We start from the raw sequence: 24526 nt of genomic DNA on the forward strand, positions 1-24526 counted from the left end.
AGGTTCTTATATTGCCCCCATCACCATGGTATGTCAGCACATGATGGACTCCACTTGTTACCAGTCAATAGCTTCCTTTGCAGCTGTCACACACATTTCTGTGAGGGGGCCAATTGGTCCTCTAACACTCTCTCTGGCCATGCACCCAGGGTAGATGCACTGCCCCCTCTCCTCCTTCCTCTGGGCAGAAATGTCACTGCACTGCCAAATAGGGCAAAGCTCACCTGTCAGAGTGACTGCTGAGTCTGCTGAGGGGGCCTCTCCCTTCTGGAGGGCTCCCTGGATGCAGAACCCATCCAGGCTGTGAAGCTCCGATTGGGCTCCATGCTTGGGTCAGGATTTGGCTCAGATATTGCACTTGATTGAAATAATTCTCATCAGTTCTACCTTAAATGATGTAAAATTATTTTGAAAACAAAAACAAAAGTGTGTTTTTAAATTTCCTAAATAAAGGGGAGAAAAAATGACACAGGAGCTGGGTTTTTTTGAGTAAAGTTTTTGCAGTTCACCTTAAAAATACATAAAGATACTTTGAGTGCAACAGAAACAGTGACAGCATTAGATAGAATACAGTAGCACCAGGTTGTGTTTTCAGATACTTGATTTTGACTTTTAAAACGTGTCTGACTAGGTTCTTCTCTGCATTAGCCTGTGCTAAGCCAGAGTAACTCCCTTAATGTTAATGGAGTTACTCTGCATTCCCACCAGCATGACTGAGAACAGACTGATCCACCACTGCTAGTAGCTTTTCACTCTTAATAAAGTCATATTTTCCATTTGAATAAAGTTAAATTTCTGGATTGCTGAAGTATTATTAAATAGAAATAGAATAATCTTGTATAGTTCTAAATTACATTATTTTAAATTAAAAGCTTGTGGCTTAGCAACAGGAAAAGATTAGGTCATATGCTGTAGTGTTTTAAACATTATATAATTTTAAAAAAAAATCCAAGAAAACCCCAGAACTAGAGTGAAAGATGACTCAAAATCTTCACTAATATTTTTATGTGTGGATAAGTCAATGTTTGCATTGGATAAGTCAATGTTTGCATTGCCTAACTTCTTTTGAGTTACACTATATGGGACAAAACATGAACCACCATACACCAAAAAATACCTTTAAATTTTTTATAATATTTCCTCTTAATGTAGAATGGACACCTTAAAAAAGTTTTACAGTCTCCCACATCCTAAGCAGAGGGAATACCTGCTCATAACAGTAGTACTTTGCCTAAAAATCAGTAAAAAGGACATTTTAAAGCGTGCCCACTGTACAGTGCATTTCAAATTACCGTGCTCAAGTGTGTGTTTATATATATGTATTCATACTGACTGCTTTTTGCATGAAATATCCAGAGGGGCTAAGCATTAGAACTCCTACAAAAGAGATCTGTGTAAGCTCTTTGGAACAGGGACCATCTACCACTCTGTGTTTGTACAGGACCTACCACCATGGGGCCCCACTCTTGGTTGGCCCAAGGCACTGCCGTAATAAACATTTTAAATAACATAAGGCTTGGCAGGATTTGGCTCCATAACAACCAGGCATATGTTTAGTTATACTGATGGAGCGATATTTCTTTAAGATTTTGGTCCCTCAGGCACAATATACATTTGTATTGACAAAATAATGACAGTACCTATTATAACGTGCATGCCAAGTCTTGCCAAATGCTTCACAGTATGATAACCAATTCCTTTAGCACCTCCAGTCACTATGGCAACATTTCCATTTTGTGTAGGGAAAACTACATGAAGAGAAAAAAAAAATCATTAATTCACGATAGCAATACAGATAAGGCTATAAGGTACATATTATAAATATATACATACATTTAATGGATCACTCAACTTTGGCCAATAAAAAATGCGACAACAAATCTGGTGGGCAATAAACGGAACGTAACACTTACCTTTATCATCCACAGTATAATTTTCTAGTATTAATAGTTCACAAAAGACTGTGGTTGATGACACACAAATTATAGATGTCCAATTAGAAAAATGTAGTAATTTCTATTTGCATGCATTCTGTTGTTATTGTTGTTGTCCTGCAACAATCTGTCCTTTAAGAATTTCGGCTTAACTATTTCTATTGTCTAAAGACAGCATGACAGCTGTTACAAGTCAATTTACAGGCTGTTTATTGGTCAAACATGCATACAGGGATAATATAAGAATTTTTCAGTAAGCAGCATGATATCCTTCAGACCCTTTGGGAAGGGGCTCTGCATTTGCTTCCCCAATAATATGGAGCAAAATCACAAATAAGCTGAACAAGAAAAACTGTCAAAACAAAATTCCTGATGTCCACTTCCCAAAATGTTTGCAGCCCTGTCTATAGAATATAAAAATATTAAAAACATATAAAAACATATGCCCCTGAGAAAATGTGAGGGTTTATCAGTTTTAGTCAATATTTTGTTCATTATGAGCAGAACTGTGCAACTCTTACTCATGTAAATACATAAGAACAGCTATACTTGGTCAGACGTTGGTCCATCTTGCCCACCGTCCTGTCTCCCAACAGTGGCCCATACTAGAGCTTCAGGGGGAGTGTACACAACAAGACAATTATGGAGTGATCCACTGCTGTCTTCTACTCTTGGCTTCTGACAGTCAGAGGGTTAGGGTCACTCCAAGCATGGGGTTGTGTCCCTGACCATCTTGGCTAATACCCATTGATGGATCTATCCTCCATTAATGTATCCAGTTATTTCATAAACCCAGTTATACTTCTGACCATCACAGCATCCCATAACAATGAGTTCCCCAGGTTAGTTGTGTGACAAAAGTAATTCCTGCTGTTTGTATTAAACCTGCTGCTTATTCATTTCATCAGGTGACCTCTGGTTTTTGTGTTGTTTGAAAGGGTAAATAATGCTTCTCTAGTAATTTTTTCTACACCATTAATGATTTTATAGATCTCTATAATGTCATCCACCCCCTTAGTCATCTCTTTTCTAAGATGAACAGCACTAATCTTTTTAGTCTCTCCTTATATGGAAACTGTTCCATAATCCATCCGTAATTGTCTTTGTTACCCTTCTCTGAACCTTTTCCACTTCCATTATATCCTTTTTGAGATGGGGCAACCAGAAGCGGACACAATATTCAAGGTGTGGGCGCACCATGGATTTATATAGTGTCGTCATGTTTTCTGTCTTATTTTCTATCATTTTCCTAATAGATCCCAATATACTGTTAGCATTTTTGATCACTGCTGCGCATTCAGCAGAATTTTTCAGAGAACTATCCATGGTAATGCCAAGATCTCTTTCTTCGGTGTTTAAAGCTCATTTAGAACCCATCATTGTACATCTATAGCTGGGATTATTTTTTCCAATGTGCATTCATTTGCACCTCTCAATGCTGTATTTCATCTGTCATATTGTTGCCCAGTCAGCCAATTTTGTGATATCCCTCTGTAACTTTTCACAGGCTGCTTTGGACTTACATATCTTCAATAATTTTTATTGTCTGCAAACTTTGCCACCTCACTTTTCACTGTTTCCAGATCATTAATGAATATGTCGAACAGCAGAGGTCCCAGTACAGAACCTTGGGGGACCCCATTGTTCACCTCTCCATTGTGAAAACTGACCATTCATTCTTACCCTTGTTTCCTATCTTTCAACCAATTACTGATCCATAAGAGGACCTTCCCTCTTATCTCAGGGTTACTTAGTTTCCTTAATAGCCTTTGGTGAGAGACCTTGTCAAAGTCTTTCTGAAAATCCAACTAGACTTTATTGACTGGATCCCCCTTATCCACATGCTTGTTAACTCTCTCAAAGAATTCTAACAGACTGTGAGGCATGATTTCCCTTTACATAAGCCAGGTTGACTCTTCCTCAACACACCGTGTTTATCTGTGTGTCTGATAATTCTGTTCTTTACTATCGTTTCTACCAATTTACCTGGTACTGAAGTTAGACTCACTGCCCTGTAATTGCCAGGATCCCCTTTAGCTATCTTCCAGTCATCTGCTACAGAGGCTGATTTCAGCGACAGGTTATGCAGTACAGTTGATAGTTCTGCTATTTTATATTTGAGTTCCTTTGGAATTCTTGGGCAAATACCATCTAGGCCTGGTGACTTATTTCTGTTTAGTTTACCAGTTTGCTCTAAAGCCTCTTCTATTGACACATCAATTTGGGACTATCTGAGTAACTGTCCACTCATGTAAATAAGGGGCACACAATCAGGTCTAAGAGTTAAGGTTGAAATTACAGCTGGAGCACTGAGTAATCTACTAAATTTTCTATTCCAAAAGCCTTTTTCAGGTGTTTATTACTTTGCTAAGCTTTTACCTTTTTGGCTGATATTTTCCAGATCTGCTCTCTCCATGAGGACACTTGAAAATAAATGTTGAGCAAAAATGCCTCTGCAGTTTTTGAAAATAAGAGAGTGAATTAAAAAAAAAGATATTTTTCTAGAATGAAATAAGAAATTGCAACTTTTCTATGAACAGCTCTTGTGCCTAAACAAGACAAGGCAGAAATTTGTAATTTGGCAAAGAAATAATCTCTTGGCCAGATGTGTTCCTTTCAGCCATCCAGTGAAAATACAGTTTGACTTAGCAGAATCATTAGAGTTGCTAAAAAGGAATAACAATAACGGTGTATTAAATATCAGCCTTATCACACTATGTGGGCTTGTAACTTGTGTGGCATTTTGGACTCTATCAAAATGCTATGGTAAACTCTGTCTCATTCAATGTACAGGTGCATATAGTAGAAGGCAGTATGATCACTGAAGGTGCAAATGAAAGGAGGAAGGTGGCCAAAGCCAAAGATGAATGATTTCTTTGTAACATGACACAGCATTGACAAGTGCCACTCTGAAACAAAAGATGAAATGGCTGAGGACAACAATTTGGAGGTGGACTACAACATAATGGATCAAGGGAACAAGAAGGAGCCCAGTGCTTATGGGACTTTGACAAGCAGGAAGAATACAGCAAATGCGCAAACAACAAAAAGATCCTGCCACAAAGCAGTTTTCAGCACAGAATCAAGAGGCCTGATTCTCCAGTGTATTGTTCCAATTTCACACCAGTGACTTTAGTGCGGCCATTCACATACCTAAAGTTAAGCATGTGTTTAAGCACTTTGCTGGATCAGGGCCTAAGTTCCTTAAAATTAATTTCAGTTGAAGAATTTTGGAAATCTTTTAGTTCCAACGTTTCAAAACTTTCAAAAAGAAACAATAACTAACTCTTTCTAAGCTAATATTCCTTAGCCCAAATAAGCTCTATTTCTTAGGATTTTCCCCAGGGGTTGGGTATGAGTTGGGATAAGAAGCATTAGGATTTTATTGATGATGGGGGCAAGATGATCCATTTGTAGACAGTGCTACAATTATATGCATGTGTAAAGAGAAATGCACTTACAGGGCACAAACATGTGTATGTGCCTACTTAATGGGCACATTTGACAAAGTTAGATAAATAAGAATTCATTAAATAGGAATGTACATTGAAAATAGCCCACAGTAGAGGTAAATACATCGCAATCCAAGACAACTTCTATGAAGAGTGATGAGGGAAGCCTACACAAATGCAGACTGTTTTTTTTTCTCTCATTTCCTTTTTATTCCACAACTGTCTGTTCAGTATATTCAGGCTTATTCCATTTTCATTCATTCTCTGTACTGATATTTGCAGTTTCAACTGTAGTGATTCTCAAAAAAAAAAAAAAATCCTTAAATAGGACTGCTTTCCATCAGCTCCAAGTATATTATCTTCCACCTCCTCTCACTCTAAATATGCCTCCTGCTTCCTTCCCCTTCTCCCCATGTCCCCCCTTTCAACCTACCACTTTTTTGTATATCTCAGATACATATCCCCATCACTTATTTCAATGACCTACATCATTAGTTTTGTTCACTGCACTGACTTTGCTACATTTTAGTAGAAGTGGAAGTCACTAAGAATGAGGTGGTTGTGAAGAGAGTAAAATGGAGGAGCAAAGTCAGAAAAGTGATAGACGCTGGATGCATGATGAGGAAGAGAAGCTGATGGAGTGGTGTTTAATGCTTGAGGAATGGGAAAGGAAAAACCCAACCCTCTCACAGAACTGGGTTTATAAAGTTGACAGGCCAGTCATCACTCAATCCACAAAGGTACTTAGATACTTAAACCCCAGACTTAGGTGCCTAAATCTCAGGTTTAGGCACTTAAGGCACAGTTTTAGGCTCCACTGCTATCCACAAAACTCCTGCTGAACCCTGTAGGTGCCTCAACTCACTCAGTGCCTAAGTTTTCAGGGTAAAAGTTCCCTCAACACCTATGTTTCTGCATGTGCACCTTCACTGCTGCCTCCCTCTAGGTGTCTGGACACCTGTCTCCCACCTAGGCCCCAAAGCAATCCATGATGTCTCTTATCTGTCCTGTCTTAAAAAGTCATTGAGCCTGAGGAGGCAGGGGGTGATTCTCTAGCCTAATGGTTAGGGTATAGTGGATACTGTCCCCCTGCTCCAATTACTCTTTCATTATTTATCCACAGTGGAACACCTAGAACAAAATAGAAGGAGGAAGCCCTACATCAGAACATCACATAGCTCAGTTGTTAGAGAACTCTCCTGAGTGGTGGGAGACCCCTGTTCAAATCCTTTCTCCCTCACGGGGGGGGAACTGAACCTCTTCCACATCCCAGGAGAGTATTCTAACTACTGGTCTAAACATTATAAGGTGGGCACCATCATCTCCTCCTCCAGCTGTTTTGTGTGGAGTGCAGCAGGCACCTAAGGCATTCCCGCAAGAAAGGCCATAGGTGCCTGAGGATAAGTCTACACTGCAGTTACGCACCTGGGGCTGGCCCTTGCCAGCTGACTTGAACCCACAGGGCTCAGACTAAGGGGCTGTTTAATTGTGGTGTAGACATTCAGGGTTGGCTGCAGACCTGAGACCAAAACATCTACACTGCAATTAAACAGCCCCTTAGTCTGAGACTGAGTCAGCTGGCACAGTCCACCCATGGGATTTTAATTGCAGTTTAGACATACAGATGGGTTCCCTTTCATGGATGGCTAGCAGAGATGGGTACCTTCCTGTAGTCTGGACTTAGGTGCTTATCTCAGAGAGAGGAGGGGCATAGCACATGCTCCTCTCATTGGTATCCCCCATTGGCTAGCTTAGCAGCTGCCTGCCTAATGTTCTGGTTTTTGTGGATTGCATTATTACCTAATTGCTCCGCTTGTGTCACAAACCTTAGATGGAAGAGCATAGGCCTTGACTAACTACATCTAGGTAAAAAATACAGTGCCTTGACTCCACTATGATTTACAATGAGAAAGCAATCTCAGTATTAAAAGCACACCTATTTTTTCAGTGACGACCTGGTCTTAGTTTCCAGAATAGATCTCGGCTTAACCTAATCTCCCAACACATGAAGACTCTTTTATTGTGTGTGACACTATGATCTAGGTATTGCTCAAAGTTGGAGAAGACCCCTTGTGGGAAGGTGTTGCTCTTTCTCAGTTTGTTTTGCTACACAGGAGAAATCCTCCTCGACAGTGTTTGTATCTTACTTTAAGCATTTCAAATCTCTCTCAGATCCTGAAGAGATGAGCCAGATTCTAATCTCATTTGCAGAGATGGAACTCCTGAGTAACTCCATTAACTCAATTAAGTCACTAATGATTTACACTGGTGGTAATGAGATCAAAATCTGACCAAATATCTTGTTGGTAATTCCCCTTCAGGTTCAGAAACATTCATTATTCCACATAGTCTTTAAGCCAATCACACCAGTTTGGAACTGTCTAATGGTTTTAATCTCTTTCTCTGGAAGGACTCACTCGGGCTCATAATTTTTGCTATGAAATATGTAAAGTGAGATCCATATTCTTGCAACATAAGTTATTTTTCTAGAGTCCCTTCAGATGTCCTGCTAAAAATATGTGTGCAATCACTATAAACCTATAGAAGTAAACCAGACATTAGCAGCTTTATAACTAATCATTGGCAAATTTTCAACTTTTCTGTGTAAAAATAAAATTAATCAAAATAAAATAATGGCATTAAATTAACTATTTGCACTGCCAAAATGTATTGTTTAAATTTAAGGAAATAACCCTTAAAATGCCAGTCACACTCAAGATGCAAGGTCACAGCAGTTGCATTGTCTTTAGACTACAACTTTTTGAGGCAAAATCGTACAAGTTTATCATGGAGCACAAACTGTATCTAATACAGCACTTTATTAAGCTTTTTTCCCCTAATCCAAGTTCTTTCTGGACTGGTATATATTGGACTATTAAAAACCCACAGACACTAAAGTATAATTCCTTTATTGTTCACTGTTCCATTAAATCATGTTAACACCATTAAAGATTAATACTTTAAATAATCGACCCTAACAGTGGGGTTTTTATTTATTTATTTATTTGGCTTAGTGAATAATGTACATGCAAATAATGGGCCTGCAGGTAACTGCTAGAGACAGAAAAGAAAGGTGAATATTTAGTCTGATGACATCAGGTATCAAGTTCAGAGTTGCTTTCATATAGCAACGCTCATGTTGAAAGGAAGGTGAATAGATGGGTGTTGTTGCCAGACAATATAATTCAATGTGACACAGCACAGCACAATCAAGTTTTTCAAGTTGGGTAAAGGAAACAGTATAGTGAGCTCAGCCAACTACAATATTATTCTCTAGTTTTTCTCATCCTAAACACTCAGATACTTTTCCTACATTTTTATTTACGTGGGTAAGTTAACAGTGCAGAGCTTAAAAGCATCTTCACCAACTTTAAAATGCTATATTACAAAAAAGAATTCATCTGCACTGCTATTCCTGATTGTAATCATCTGGCTACTGGATAATTCTGTCCAAATGACAGTTCTTAGAAAGGAAGCTAAGGCAGGCTTCTATTTAGGTTGTGTGATAACAAGGTCCCAATAGTTTTTTATCCCTTGTAGAAAGCTAGTAAATAGAACCAAGGGAAAAAATAATTGTTCCAATGCTTAGAAAAAGTGCAAGTGCAAATCACCCTTTGTGGGGAAGTGTGGGGGCTTAAGCCTTCAGCCTGTACACAATTTAAACTTTCATTAAAAGAAAGAAAAGTTCCTAGCCCATGGTTGTGAGGACATGCCAAATGTAATCTTCCAGCCTGAGTCTGCAGACAGTTCCTATGCCTCTTCTGCCTGTCATCATTTTGCCAAGCAGCAACAAAGTATAGTCCATAAGATTTGAGGTGGCTTTGGTACCACTATTTAGAAACCTGTGGGCAAGTTGTGAATCATGGGCAGAACGGTGAGCAGCAGAGGTTGGCACTGGAGATTTTTATGGCAGAAGAGGCAAAGAAGTGTAGGCTGAGGGCTAGGGAGACTAGCAGAAACTTCTTTCTTCTTCTCCCTTGTAGCTGCCAAGAGGCTGTGGCAGAAGCTGGTGGAGATGTGTCTCGGTTAAGGACGGAGGTTGAAGGGAGGCTTGCACATCACTATGCACTATTCCCACGTTATGCCAGAGGTGGCAAATTTTGCTGAACAGTAATGTTTCTGTCACGTGGACAAATGCCAGCTAACTCCTTTACAGCTGTAAGAGAATGAAGGAATTTGTAGCCATGCCTCCAGATGTGACAGGCTTGCAGAGCACAAATACCACTGCACCATCTTGCTCCTGAAAAGTAACTGAAGACCACTGTACTAAAGGGATTCCTGGAGGTATCTGCAGCCATAGCTTGCCACAGGAAAAGCACTTGACAAAAAACTAACACTCAGCCTAGTGAAATAAGGACAAGGAGTAGGAGGGGTTGCTAAAAGTGTGAAGAAAGCCTGGTAACTACCTACCGTACATTGCAAATCAACACCTTATATGCTAAAGGTTTTCAGAAAAAAAAAAGGTGAAGAAAGAAAATTTGATACTAACACCAAGAAGTAACCGCTCCCTTCATAAGCATTTATCAAAACAGTCCATTTAACAGTCATTTCTTTTCTTACGTGAGGAACTACAATCCCAAGTACACAGAAAGAGATACAGGCTCTATTTGCCTTTTATTCATTGCCCTGCTTACTTTGCATTCCTCCTTTTATTTACCTATGATATCGGCACTCTGTGGGCCTGGTTCTTTTCCACCTTACCCTGATGTAAATCAGGAGTAACTCTGAGGTTAGTGATGTTATACAGGTGTATCTTTCAAGCAGAAATATCATCTAGTTTTCTCTTGAACATACCATACTGATGCTGTCTCCCCCAACCAGGCCCTTTTGATAAAGTGTAACCACGTATATATTGTACACATTAAGTGAAATTATTTTATGTAAAACTTCTCTTTGCTCTGCAAGTCATGTCCTCATGTAATTATATTTTTCCCATTGTAAAAACAGGAGTTGAAGAGCAGGCTTGGTCCCAGGTGATATAACATGGGGTAATGGGATCATCTCTGCATAATGACGTGCCCAGAAACCCAGCAATTGCCACATTTTACAAATCAAACAACAAATAAAATAAAATGTATCATCAATATCAGGAAATGCTGTCTTGCTCTGAGGTCCATTAAGACTAAGGGTATGTCTACACTGCAGCTGGGAAAGTGCCTCCCAGCCTGGACAGACAGACACACACATGCTCTGCTTGAGCTAACACACTGCAAATAGCAATGTGAGTGGTGGGGCAGGCGAGCTGTCATTATACAGACCCAGGAGGTCAGACAGGCTTGAGCTGCCGCCAGTGCTGCATGTCCCTATTACTATTTTTAGAACACTAGCTCAAGCAGCGCTAACGCCTCTGTCTACCTGAGTTAGGAAGCATGCTCCCAGATGTAGTGCAGACATACCGGGATCACACAGTAAGCTGCACTAAGCTAAAATACAACACTTTCCTAGCTCTTTTTCTCAGAAATCTCATAGCACTTTACAAATGTTAAGACTCATAATACTTCTGAGGTAAATGCTATCATTGCCATTTTTCAGATGTAGAAATTGAGGCACAGCATGATTAAATGACATGCCTAATGCTGCACAGTAGAAATCCATGACAGAACCAGGAATACAGCCGGCTGGCTATCTATAATTTAGCAAAAAGAAAAGGAGGACTTGTGGCACCTTAGAGACTAACAAATTTATTTGAACATAAGCTTTCATAAGCTACAGCTCACTTGCTCAAATAAATTGGTTAGTCTCTAAGGTGCCGCAAGTCCTCCTTTTCTTTTTGCGGATACAGACTAACACGGCTGCTGCTATGAAACCTATACTTTAGTGTTATTACTACAGTGATTCAAAACTGAACTGGACAGAACACTATAAATTATACTTTAGGAAATAATCCTGCACTAAAGATCTATCAGAAGCTAACAGATTTTCTCTAATTTCCATGGCTCTATTACCACATTTGTAGACAGTGTAAAATATCATATTACAAACTCTAGATATTCCACAAAATATCCTCTTTTCAGCTGTTTTACTGCCTGTAAGTTTTGACACCTTTTCTTTTTTGGCTCATTTGCTATTGAAATTTAAAAGGTTCCAATGATGAGTCAATCGTTTTTCACTATGAGCGTGGATGGAGGGATACAGATTACCAACCAATCCATATGAGAAGTAAGCATCAAGCAAAATGCATACATAAACAGCAGAGTGTTAGTGGAGGATGTGTAATGTTAGTGGATGTGTACCTTTAAAGTTCTGGGTAAAAGTGTTTCAATGAGGCTCAGAGGGAGAGAGTAATTTGAAGAATGTATATATGATGGATCAGGTTTTTTTAAAAACTGTGTCCAGCTGTAGTTGATACTCTCACTTGAAATTACAGTCAGTTAAAATACTGATCTCACAAAGTTCATCCGTAAATCAAGGTGTGCAGATATGACAAGAGGTAAGTGGGATGATGAAAACTCGTGGCGAACCGGGGAAGTCCCGGATGACTGGAAAAAGGCTAATGTAGTGCCAATCTTTAAAAAAGGGAAGAAGGAGGATCCTGGGAACTACAGGCCAGTCAGCCTCACTTCAGTCCCTGGAAAAATCATGGAGCAGGTCCTCAGAGAATCAATCCTGAAGCACTTGTATGAGAGGAAAGTGATCAGGAACAGCCAGCATGGATTCACCAAGGGAAGGTCATGCCTGACTAATCTAATCGCCTTCTATGATGAGATTACTGGTTCTGTGGATGAAGGGAAAGCAGTGGATGTATTGTTTCTTGACTTTAGCAAAGCTTTTGACACGGTCTCCCACAGTATTCTTGTCAGCAAGTTAAGGAAGTATGGGCTGGATGAATGCACTACAAGGTGGGTAGAAAGCTGGCTAGATTGTCGGGCTCAACGGGTAGTGATCAATGGCTCCATGTCTAGTTGGCAGCCGGTATCAAGTGGTGTGCCCCAAGGGTCGGTCCTGGGGCCGGTTTTGTTCAATATCTTCATAAATGATCTGGAGGATGGTGTGGATTGCACTCTCAGCAAATTTGCGGATGATACTAAACTGGGAGGAGTGGTAGATACGCTGGAGGGGAGGGATAGGATACAGAAGGACCTAGACAAATTGGAGGATTGGGCCAAAAGAAATCTGATGAGGTTCAATAAGGATAAGTGCAGGGTCCTGCACTTAGGACGGAAGAACCCAATGCACAGCTACAGACTAGGGACCGAATGGCTAGGCAGCAGTTCTGCGGAAAAGGACCTAGGGGTGACAGTGGACGAGAAGCTGGATATGAGTCAGCAGTGTGCCCTTGTTGCCAAGAAGGCCAATGGCATTTTGGGATGTATAAGTAGGGGCATAGCGAGCAGATCGAGGGACGTGATCGTTCCCCTCTATTCGACATTGGTGAGGCCTCATCTGGAGTACTGTGTCCAGTTTTGGGCCCCACACTTCAAGAAGGATGTGGATAAATTGGAGAGAGTCCAGCGAAGGGCAACAAAAATGATTAGGGGGCTGGAACACATGAGTTATGAGGAGAGGCTGAGGGAGCTGGGATTGTTTAGCCTGCAGAAGAGAAGAATGAGGGGGGATTTGATAGCTGCTTTCAACTACCTGAAAGGGGGTTCCAAAGAGGATGGCTCTAGACTGTTCTCAATGGTAGCAGATGACAGAACGAGGAGTAATGGTCTCAAGCTGCAGTGGGGGAGGTTTAGATTGGATATTAGGAAAAACTTTTTCACTAAGAGGGTGGTGAAACACTGGAATGCGTTACCTAGGGAGGTGGTAGAATCTCCTTCCTTAGAGGTTTTTAAGGTCAGGCTTGACAAAGCCCTGGCTGGGATGATTTAACTGGGAATTGGTCCTGCTTTGAGCAGGGGGTTGGACTAGATGACCTTCTGGGGTCCCTTCCAACCCTTATATTCTATGATTCTATGATTCTATGTAAAGAAACACCAAACATTCCCATTCAAGCCTACTAATTTCAGTTCCAGAAATGCGTGTGACAGATAACATTTTATTCAAGCTGAATCTAGCTCCCAATAAAGTAAATTGAAAGACTCTCATAGATTTCAACTGTACCATGGCCTTTGAACGTTGAGCTTCCCTCCTTTACTTACAGTATTTCTATGAATTACGTGCACAACCACATTCTTCCTACTCCCCCTGAATTCAGTGTGAGTTTTGCCATTTAATTCAACTGAGAACCAGTCTGGACACAAAGACAAGTAAAAACTAGTGTTTGCTGCAACTTCTTCAGTTCAGAACACCGTTTACTGTAATAGATTTATCTGAATACTTGCAATATGCCACAGACTGAGTTCCTTAATATAAGGAATTATGCTTATCAGTTGTCTCCAACTCAGGATACCTGTAGCCTAAAAAAAAACAAAACAACACACACCCCTGTTTTTTACCCTCCTTTGTTTTCACAGATCAGTAGTCTCCCCAGAATTTCATTGATATCTCTCTGTATTTGTGGTTATTATTCTATTATTTGTGCAAAGAGTGCCTGCACAAAATATGCCTAGTAGTGTTATAACCATTCAGAGGAAGCAATAGCCTGGCAAAGCCCCTTTCATTTAGGAAGCTGTGGTTAAAATCCCATTCTGATCCGAAAGGTGGGAGATTGTTTTCCATCAGTGTAAATTGCATCCTCTCTCTTTCCAGAGACAGGGAAATTGCACTTTCATACTCTAGTCAGACCCAAGAGCATACTCCAGAGGTCACCCTCAACCCTGCTTCTTCCAAAAAGCAGAATATTCTGTTATCACTCAAACAACCAGGTTTGCTTTAGGCAGGTTAAGAGTGAAACTATTTTCATTTTTATGAAGTTACAAATTAGGAAGCCAACCTTAAGTGATTGAAAGTTGCTGGAGTACTTCACTTTACAAGATTGGGGCAATCACTTCTGAACTGAAGTGCATGTTGAAATATACAAAGCTCCAATAATTAGGATCAGTATAAATGGTGCAAAATGATTCAATATTCTTGGGAAGAGCTAGATAACTGGAAATTTAACATAGGAAACAATCAGTATTCAAAAGTGAGGGGGAGATATTTTGACATCAAATACATCTTTAAACACCAGAAAGGCTTTTTATGTTATTAAAAGCATCAAAAAACTAATAGTCCAAACTTGCCACAATATAAAACACTGGTATAAGTTAGATACCAGATGGTCAGAAGAGAGATGAAACTGGAATCCCATTACCTCCTCCCTCACTTCCCCTTGTTCCCTTTCCCTGCAGTCTTTTCAACTGTGTTGCTCCTGAGCCTTACTGCCCTATCCCTCAAATTTGTCTCTTGCTAGTAAATTTAGCTCTCCGGCAAGATGTCTGGTAAAATGTTCAAATGGTGCTTTATAACATTCTCTTCTATTTAACAGTTCATCTCCTTTAGAGCTCAAGTGTCTCTTAGCCTACCCACCTCCATAGTGGGGTGAGGGAGTGTAAGCCTCTCCCTTCTCTCTCTACATGGGCTACCCAAACCCTTGATTCAGGTGCAAGCAAGCAGTGTGCAAGAAAGGAAGGGACGGTCATGTGAGTTAGATATTGGACTGGGATGATGAGATCTGTAGCAGAGCCAAGAATTCAATACAGAATTCTTATGGGACCTTCAGAAGTTATTGAATGTGTGTGCCCTATATCCCCATCTTTAAAACAGAAATAATAATACTCTGATACCTTACAGGGGTGTTGTGAGGATAAATTCATTAACATTTGTGAGGTGCTCAGATACCAAAATGAACCCCAGATAAGCAGACAATGTGAGGTGAAAGAAAAAGAACAGAATAATCATAATAATGCTTAGTCATTCATAACTGCACAAAAAAAAAGGTTTAAGAATCCCTCTCATAGTCAATACATTTTAGAAAATAAAATATATTTGTTCATTTCCAATTACATACCGTTTCTCCAAGTTTAAACCCACCCATATCACAGTCACTACATCTTTCATCCTTCAGCAAGAAGAAAGTTTCAGCAGGCTAATTTGAGATTTAGCGTTGGAAAGCTTCCTTTTTCTTTTGCATTTGGAAAAATATCAATAAAATGAATAGAACATGTGCTAGTTCCTATAACAGTTTCTGTTCAAAACTGAACACCTCTGCTTTGCCTAAGTACTTTTTTGTGTCTGTATGTGACTGGTGGAGAGAATTACTGAAGGACCAACTTGCATCTTGCTAACTTTATGCAGTGATTATTTGCCGTCGTACCTTTTGACATAATGATAGAAAAACTGGATATTTCATATTTTAGTGTATTTTGGGGGCATTTAAGTGGATTCATGTAAAATGTGCTCACACTCTGACTAGTGAAAATGCAAAACGAGGACAATTAAGAATTAGAATTAGTCATGGAATTTGCACTTGCTATTCTCTCATGGCTGTCAGTGCTTTAACTACTAGTTGAAATTCTCCTGTAAAATTTCACCAAGCTGGAACGTGGCACAAAAGCTCTGATGAGTAAAAGTGATTTTAAGTTTCATGTAGCTCACCAAAACAAAATATTCGTCTAAGTTATAAGATGACTACGAAAAATATTTTCTAAAAATAGATATCAATTTCTTCTTCTGTTTCCTTCACTTGAGGTGGTGTTGATAGTCCTCTAAAGTGAGAAGTCTTGGTCTCTTAGAACATTTCTTTTAGGACTTCTTGAAGCTATCCTGGAATCCAATACCCCTTCCACTTTTCTTCTACCTTCCTTGGCCATTTGTGGGCATGCATTTCGTTTTCAATGAAGTATGTTCTTCCCGCACAAGGTTGTGGTGCAAGTGTTTTTTGGAGGCTTTAAAAATTAGACATTTTTATTACTTTAATAAAATGAACATTTATTTTTATGATGAAATTCTATAGGCCATTAGTCTAATGTGGATTCATTAGGTTTCGTGAATTGTTTAGCTTACAAAAACAACTATTGTGCATTCCCTGTAATTATTTTTCATCAAAATTGTAAAAGATTTTTAATATGTAGAATTACTATGCAGATTAAAAGCTCCTCAGATGTGTCTTGACATGAGAGGCTATCAGTCTATTATAACATTTATCTCCTATTAATACTTAAATTAGAATGTGTCATTCTTATCTGAAGAAATTGAACTGTTTACTAAATGAAACCCAAAGAATGCACTAAGAGCAATGTTCTCAAGGGATATGACAAAATCTCCATTCCTGTCTTTATTCCTCATTCTAACTCTCTCCAATGAACATCTTTCCGAAGTTTGAAGACCTGATTAATTTTCTAAATAATACATCATTTTCTTGACAAATGGAATCTAATACCCCTTCCATACTTCTGAACACGAATGTAAGGGGTGAACTCCTGGCCTCAAAAATCTACTGGAGTTTTGTCTAGCCAGAGGCAATGATTTCAGCCCAGATGTTTTTGATCAAACCCATAACAAATGACACTGTTGTAGGTAATTGAATTTGAAACTATCCTTCCTGCAACACAATCTTTACAATACCCTTCTCCATTCAAGGAATGATTTCTTTTGAGCCTTTTTTGTAGCGTGATCTTTATTTGACCAGAATCAGTCCTTGAAGACCAATTTTTAAAATACATCGAACTCATGACCAAGTTCCCATGCAGTCTAGATATCGAAGAACACCTCTCAGAGGAGAGCACGTGCAAACCTGATGCACTGCATTCTTGCCTACAATATTTATATTAAAATACACACAACTTCTGCTTTTTCCATGAATGTCATGTGGCTGCATTTCAAATGTATGCCTTGTATCACACAGTGAGTTTTCCCTGATAATTTGAAAGATGTCACCCAAAGATGTAGTGCCTTAGAATCCAGACTTTTAGATTTACTTACAATTCAAACTCTACTTTAATCATTTGCAAAGTGATGTGCAATGAATATTTAATTCAATTATACTTTATTTGATATCCACTAGGGAAGCTTGAACATTGTTTTATCACCCTTCAACATATTACCTCTCAACAAGAAGACAGGCATTTTTAGAGCACTAGTATAGTGGCACAAGACATGTATTTTCCACTTTGGGTGCAAACTTTGAGCACCCCCAACCTACCAAAGTAGTTATTAGAATCTATAAACAAGTACATTTTTGTACTTTCCCCTCCCCCTGTCCCCGATCAGGAACAAGTTTTGAAACTTATACAGTGCTTAGAGTTTTGAAGAATCTCGAGTTCTGCCAGTTAGTTTGACTCAAATTTTAAATAAATAGTGAAAAAAAAATCAAATATTGGGGAGGGAGTGGAAGGAAGGTGTGCAAAAGAGAATAAGGAAAGGGTCTGGGTCTGGGAGATATGGTGTGAGCAATGGAGAAGGAAAGTAGCAAGAAGACCTGGAGGAATGAAGAGGCATCTTTGGAATCATGAAAAAGGAGCAGGCAGGGAGGGATCAAATGTCACAGCACCACTTCACAGCTGTCCCAGTGCCTAAGTCAGATCAGTGTTTAGGTGAAAAGTAGCCAAACCCAGGCAAGATGGAAGTGATGCTAGTACGAGGAGACAGCTGTAGCGGCACAGGAGCCAGCAAACAGAGCTGTAAACCGCGGAGTCTGAGTGGGAGTCTGAGTGGGAGCTCTGTTGGAGGAGAAGGTATTTGTGTTTGGTTTTTTATTTGTATGTGTAGAGGCTTGTAGGGGCTTTGTGCTGGGAGAGAAGCTGAGCCCTGATTAGGGGGCGGGGCTTCTCTGACTAGGGGTCCTATAAAGGTAGCCAGCCAGTCAGGCAGCGGCACAGGAGCCAGCAAACAGAGCTGTAAACAGGGGAGTTTGTCTTGTGGTGCTTGTTTGGGGTTTATTTTTGCTGTGGGTGGTGGTGTTTTGGTGTGGTTTGTGTTTCCCAGATTAACAGGGTTTAGGTGGGAAGGCTATGACAGCTACAGAGGCAGCAGTGGGAGTGACCCATGTCGTGGAAGACACAATGAAGATGACGGGATGTGGAAGCTGCGGTACGTACATGATTCTGGAGGGGGTACCCAGTAAGAGTTTTGTCTGCATGAAATGCTGTCTGATAGAGCTGATGGAGGAAAAGATCCGAGGTTTGGAGATGCAGGTGGAAAGTCTGGTTGAGTTTAGAAAGGGGTTTGAGCAGATTATGGAGCAAAGACATGAGGTATCTGAAGGGAAAAGCTCAGACTTGCAGATGGAAGCAGGACTGAGGAATTCTGAGGGGAGACTGGGTGAAGAAAGTGGTCAGTGGAAGCATGTGACGAAGAGAACCAGGCAGAGGAAAAGTCGGGCTAGTGAAGGAGAAATAGACCTCAAGAACAGGTTTGCAGAGTTGGAAAATGAAGAAGGGACTCAGCAGGTAGTCACTGAAGGCGGAAATGCAAGGAAGAAGAGAAGAGCGGCTAGTCCTACAGGAAAAGGGGACGAGTCAATGGAGACTACACCAAATATGAGCCCCAGGAGGATACAGGATGGGTTGATACAGGATTACAAGGGAGAATAGGAATGGAAAGAACTTGCAGCCAGAGGGAACAGGGGACAGACTAGAGAATAGCACCGTCACCAGGAAAGACTAGAGTAGAATAGAATCTTCTTATTGAGAAGAATAGACAGGCCTGTAACCAGAGCTGATCCAGAAAATAGAAGGGTGTGCTGTCTTCCAGGTGCTAAGATAAGGAATGTAGACCTGAGGTTGAAAAGGATCCTAAAGGGAGCAGGAAAGAATCCCCTAATTATCCTTCATGTGGGAACAAATGATACGTCTAGATTCTCGCTGGAAAGTATTAAGGGAGACTATGCTAGGCTGGGGAAGACGCTTAAGGAAATCAAGGCTCAGGTGATCTTTAGTGGGATTCTGCCTGTTCCTAGAGAATGGCAACAAAGGTGTGACAAGATTATGACTATCAACAGATGGCTTAGGCAGTGGTGCTATAAGGAGGGCTTTGGGATGTATGGCCACTGGGAGGTATTCATGGGCAGAGGACAGTTCTCTCGGAATGGACTTCATCTGAGTAGGGAAGGAAATACACTTCTAGGATGAAGACTGGTACAACTGATTAAGAGAGCTTTAAACTAGGAATTTGGGGGAGATGGTTGGGAGATGTCCAGGTAATCTCCACGCTGGATTTTAGCACTGTGAGGGAAGAAAGGATACAGCCGTGGGTAGGAGAATGTATATAAGGAGGAAGGGCAGTGTGGATACCAGTCTAATAGGTTATACTGGCTGTAGAATGACCGTGCCTAATAGGGTACAGAATGTGAGCGAGGCCAAACAGCAAAAATTAAGATGTTTGTACATCAATGCGAGGAGCCTAGGTAACAAAATGGAGGAACTAGAGCTACTGGTGCAGGAAGTGAAACCAGATATTATAGGGATAACAGAAACATGGTGGAATAGTAGTCATGACTGGACTACAAGTACTGAAGGGTATGTGCTGTTTAGGAAAGACAGAAATAAAGGTAAAGGTGGTGGAGTAGCATTGTATATCAAGGATGAAGTAGCATGTAAAGAAATCAGAACCGATGGAATGAATAAGACAGAGTCCGTCTGGGTAAAAATTACATTGGGGAAGAAAACTACTAGAGCCTCCCCTGGGATAGTGCTTGGGGTGTGCTATAGACTGCCAGGATCTAATTTGGATATGGATAGAGCCCGCTTTAATGTTTTTAATGAAGTAAATACTAATGGAAACTGTGTGATCATGGGAGACTTTAACTTCCTAGATATAGACTGGAGGACGAGTCCTAGTAATAATAATAGGGCTCAGATTTTCTTAGATGTGATAGCTGATGGATTCCTTCATCAAGTAGTTGCTGAACCGACTAGAGGGGATGCCATTTTAGATTTGGTTTTGGTGAGTAGTGAGGACCTCATAGAAGAAATGGTTGTAGGGGACAATCTTGGTTCAAGTGATCATGAGCTAATTCAGTTCAAACTGAATGGAAGGATAAACAAAAATAAATCTGCAACTAGGGATTTTTATTTCAAAAGGGCTGACTTTCAAAAATTAAGGAAGTTAGTTAGGGAAGTGGATTGGACTGAAGAACTTATGGATCTAGAGGCAGAGGAGGCCTGGGATTACTTTAAATCAAAGCTGCAGAAGCTATCGGAAGCCTGCATCCCAAGAAAGGGGAAAAAAAATCATAGGCAGGAGTTGTAGACCAAGCTGGATGAGCAAGCATCTCAGAGAGGTGATTAAGAAAAAGCAGAAAGCATACAGGGAGTGGAAGATGGGAGGGATCAGCAAGGAAACTACCTTATTGAGGTCAGAACATGTAGGGATAAAGTGAGACAGGCTAAAAGTCAAGGAGGGTTGGACCTTGCAAAGGGAATTAAAACCAACAGTCAAAGGTTCTATAGCCATATAAATAAGAAGAAAACAAAGAAAGAAGTGGGACCGCTAAACACTGAGGATGGAGTGGAGGTCAAGGATAATCTAGACATGGCCCAATATCTACACAAATACTTTGCCTCAGTCTTTAATAAGGCTAAAGAGAATCTCAGGGATAACGGTTGCATGACAAATGGGAATGAGGATATGAAGGTAGAATACCATATCTGAGATAGAAGAGAAACTTGAACAGCTTAATGGGACTAAATCGGGGGGCCCAGATAACCTTCATCCAAGAATATTAAAGGAATTGGCCCATGATATTGCAATTAACAATATCATTAACAAGAATTAACAAGAATTAAGAATCCATTAACAAGAATTTTTAATGAATCTGTAAACTCAGGGGTTGTACCGTATGATTGGAGAATTGCTAACATAGTTCCTATTTTTAAGAAAGGAAAAAAAAGTGATCCGGGTAACTACAGGCCTGTTAGTTTGACATCTGTAGTATGGAAGGTCTTGGAAAAAATTTTGAAGAAGAAAGTAGTTAAGGACATTGAGGTCAATGGTAAATGGGACAAAATACAACATGGTTTTACAAAAGGTAGATTGGGCCAAACCAACCTGATCTCCTTCTTTGAGAAAATAACAGACTTTTTAGACAAAGGAAACGCAGTGGATCTGATTTACCTCGATTTCAGTAAGGCGTTTGATACCGTGCCACATAAGCAATTATTAGTTAAATTGGAAAAGATGAGGATCAATATGAAAATTCAAAGGTGGATAAGAAATTGGTTAAACAGGGAGACTACAGCGGGTCCTACTCAAAGATGAACTGTCAGGCTGGAGGGAGGTTACTAGTGGAGTTCCTCAGGGATCAGTTTTGGGACCAATCTTATTTAATCTTTTTATTACTGACCTCAGCCCAAAGAGTGGAAGTGTGCTAATAAAGTTTGCGGATGATACAAAGCTGGGAGGTATTGCCAATTTAGAGAAGGACCGGGAAATCATACAGGAAGATTTGGATGACCTTGTAAACTGGAGTAATAGTAATAGGATGAAATTTAATAGTGAGAAGTGTAAGGTTATGCATTTAGGGATTAATAACAAGAATTTTAGTTATAAACTGGGGACGCATCAATTAGAAGTACCGGAGGAGGAGAAGGACCTTGGAGTATTGGTTGATCATAGGATGACTATGAGCCGCCAATGTGATATGGCCATGAAAAAAGCTAATGCGGTTTTGGGATGCATCAGGCGAGGTATTTGCAGTAGAGATAAGGAGGTGTTAGTACCGTTATACAAGGCACTGGTGAGACCTCATCTGGAATACTGTGTGCAGTTCTGGTCTCCCATGTTTAAGAAGGATGAATTCAAACTGGAACAGGTACAGAAAAGGGCTACCAGGATGATCTGAGGAATGGAAAAACCTGTCTTATGAAAGGAGATTCAAGGAGCTTGGCTTGTTTAGCCTAACCAAAAGAAGGTTGAGGGGAGATATGATTGCTCTCTATAAATATATCACAGGGATATATACCAGAGAGGGAGAGGAATTATTTAAGATCAGTACCAATGTGGACACAAGAACAAATGGATATAAATTGGCCATTGGGAAGTTTAGACTTGATATTAGACGAAGGTTTCTAACCATCAGAGGAGTGAAGTTTTGGAATAGCCTTCCAAGGGAAGCAGTGGGGGCAAAAGACCTATCAGGCTTCAAGATTAAATTAGATAAGTTTATGGAGAAGATAGTATGATGGGATAACATGATTTTGGTAATTAATTGATCTTTAAATATTCATGGTAAATAGGCCCAATGGCCTGTGATGGGATGTTAGATGGGGTGGGATCTGAGTTACTACAGAGAATTCTTTCCTGGGTATCTGGCTGATGAATTTTGGCTCAGGGTTTAGCCGATCGCCATATTTGGGGTCGGGAAGGAATTTTCCTCCAGGGCAGATTGGAAGAGGCCCTGGAGGTTTTTCGCCTTCCTCTGTAGCATGGGGCACAGGTCACTTGCTGGAGGATTCTCTGCTCCTTGAAGTCTTTAAACCACAATTTGAGGACTTCAATAGCTCAGACATACGTGAGGTTTTTCGCAGGAGTGGGTGGGTGAGATTCTGTGGCCTGCGTTGTGCTGGAGGTCGGTCTAGATGATCATAATGGTCCCTTCTGACCTTAGTATCTATGAGAGAAACTGAAGAACTAGCCAAACCCATGCAATCACTATCATTTGAGGAAGGGAAGTCTGTCTTCAGGTTGTCAAGACAGTTCACAGCCTCAGGTTCCTCCTGAACTTTTTGCTGCTATGAAATGGATGATTAGCTCCCAGTGTCCCTTCTTCCATATTCCGCCTGGCCAAAGGAATACTTTTTCTCTAAGTGTATGCAGATTATGACACTGACACTCATGTTTTTGTGCCTTTCAGATTATGATGGCAATACATTGCAATTGGAATGACTATACCTGCCCCCAAAAAGCTCCAGCTGGTTCAAAATGCATCAACTTGACTGTGCAGAGCAGCTCAGCACTCCAGCCAACACAATCTCCTCAGCAACTACAAGGTCAAATTGATTGTTCCACTGCATAGCAAGTATACTCCACAAGAAGAATAAAATGGTCAACTGCAAGCATGAGGCCGGTGAGAGCAGGGTTGGAAACACCTCTCTCCCTCACTCTTGTTGCCATCTGACCTTAAACTCGTGGCCAGAGTCAAATCTCACACTTGTGAGAAATCAGGAGTTAATGCCAGTGGACTCAATGGATTTAAACTAATATAATGGACAATGTCAGCAGATTTGCCTAATTAAGGGTCAGACCCAATAGAGTCAATGCAAAAAAGCAAAAAAATTGTCATTTACAGTGACTGCCCCCTGCCCCCGAAGTACAACAAATTGGAAGAATTTAGACTGAGTAAACCAGAATGGAAACTTCCTCCAAAGAACTCATTCAACGTTTGGAAACCTTTTTCTGACAAACTGTATAGATTTACATTATAAATAGACACAGTTTCATTTATACTCTGTCAAAATGTTTCATGTTTGGCCCTAATTGGTAATTTTAAAAATAAATAAATAAATAACACATTCAAGGAAAATCCCTTCAGATTTATTTTTTTTTTTTGGTTAAGGATGGAGGAGGGGAGGTGGGAAAACCACACTACTCTACAAAAATAATTTCTCATTCTTGTCTGACCTGGAGTCATCCCATGAAAGTTATCAAACTACTGGCATGAAGGATTTATGTGATTGGGTCATCATAACTCATTACGTTGTTTAAGAGCCACCGCCAACTTCAAATGTAGTCTGTTAAAAAAGTTAAGTAATTTTAGGTGTAACATCTGCCAGACACTCCTCATCTATTTTTTCAGTTTTACAATATTTTCCTGTGTTTTAAAATAAAATTCTTTCTTACACACACACACAGGAAAATGACTTTGCAAATGTACCAGAGAACCAGACTAGAGATAAAGTGCTGTCCAATACACATATAACTGCAGAGAGAACTTTTCAGATGACTTTCCATGTTGTAGTAGGTACAAAATTACACTTCTCTCTGCCAATTTAATTGATTTCCCTTTAAACATCAAATTGATTTCCCTTTAAACATCAAAATCAACAATTTGTCCAATGTGACTGAGCCAATGCATTCGTAGAAAACTTACCTTTTGCCTCTATTGACCTTTTCCCTATTAATTTTAACATTGAATTCACAGTTTGCTAATTTAATAAATACAGCTATATGACTGTTAGGTAAAAGTAAATGCCTCAGAGCAGTCAGAGGGAGCTTTTCTTCGGCAAGGAACTGACATCAAAATGCCCCATCAGCTGGACAGAAAGAAGGCCCCTGGAAGCCCAGCTCATGATCACTCAAAACCATCTCAGACTGTGGGTACTTATATCTGGGATGTCC

The 24526-nt window shown here is 40.1% G+C and overlaps 1 protein-coding gene across 5 annotated transcripts in view; it reads right to left on the minus strand.

Moving 5' to 3' along the window:
* The window catches only part of DHRSX (dehydrogenase/reductase X-linked), a 223268-nt gene that overhangs the window by 176324 nt on the left and 22418 nt on the right, over positions 1 to 24526 (minus strand). For all 5 annotated transcript variants that reach the window (XM_048859796.2, XM_048859786.2, XM_075131084.1 and 2 more), the window contains exon 2: positions 1641 to 1748. In XM_048859796.2, coding sequence (XP_048715753.2) covers positions 1641 to 1748 — 108 coding nt within the window. The remainder of the gene's footprint in view (positions 1 to 1640; positions 1749 to 24526) is intronic.

The sequence above is a fragment of the Caretta caretta genome, chromosome 1, assembly GCF_965140235.1.
Source record: "Caretta caretta isolate rCarCar2 chromosome 1, rCarCar1.hap1, whole genome shotgun sequence".
NCBI classification, from domain to species: domain Eukaryota; kingdom Metazoa; phylum Chordata; order Testudines; family Cheloniidae; genus Caretta; species Caretta caretta.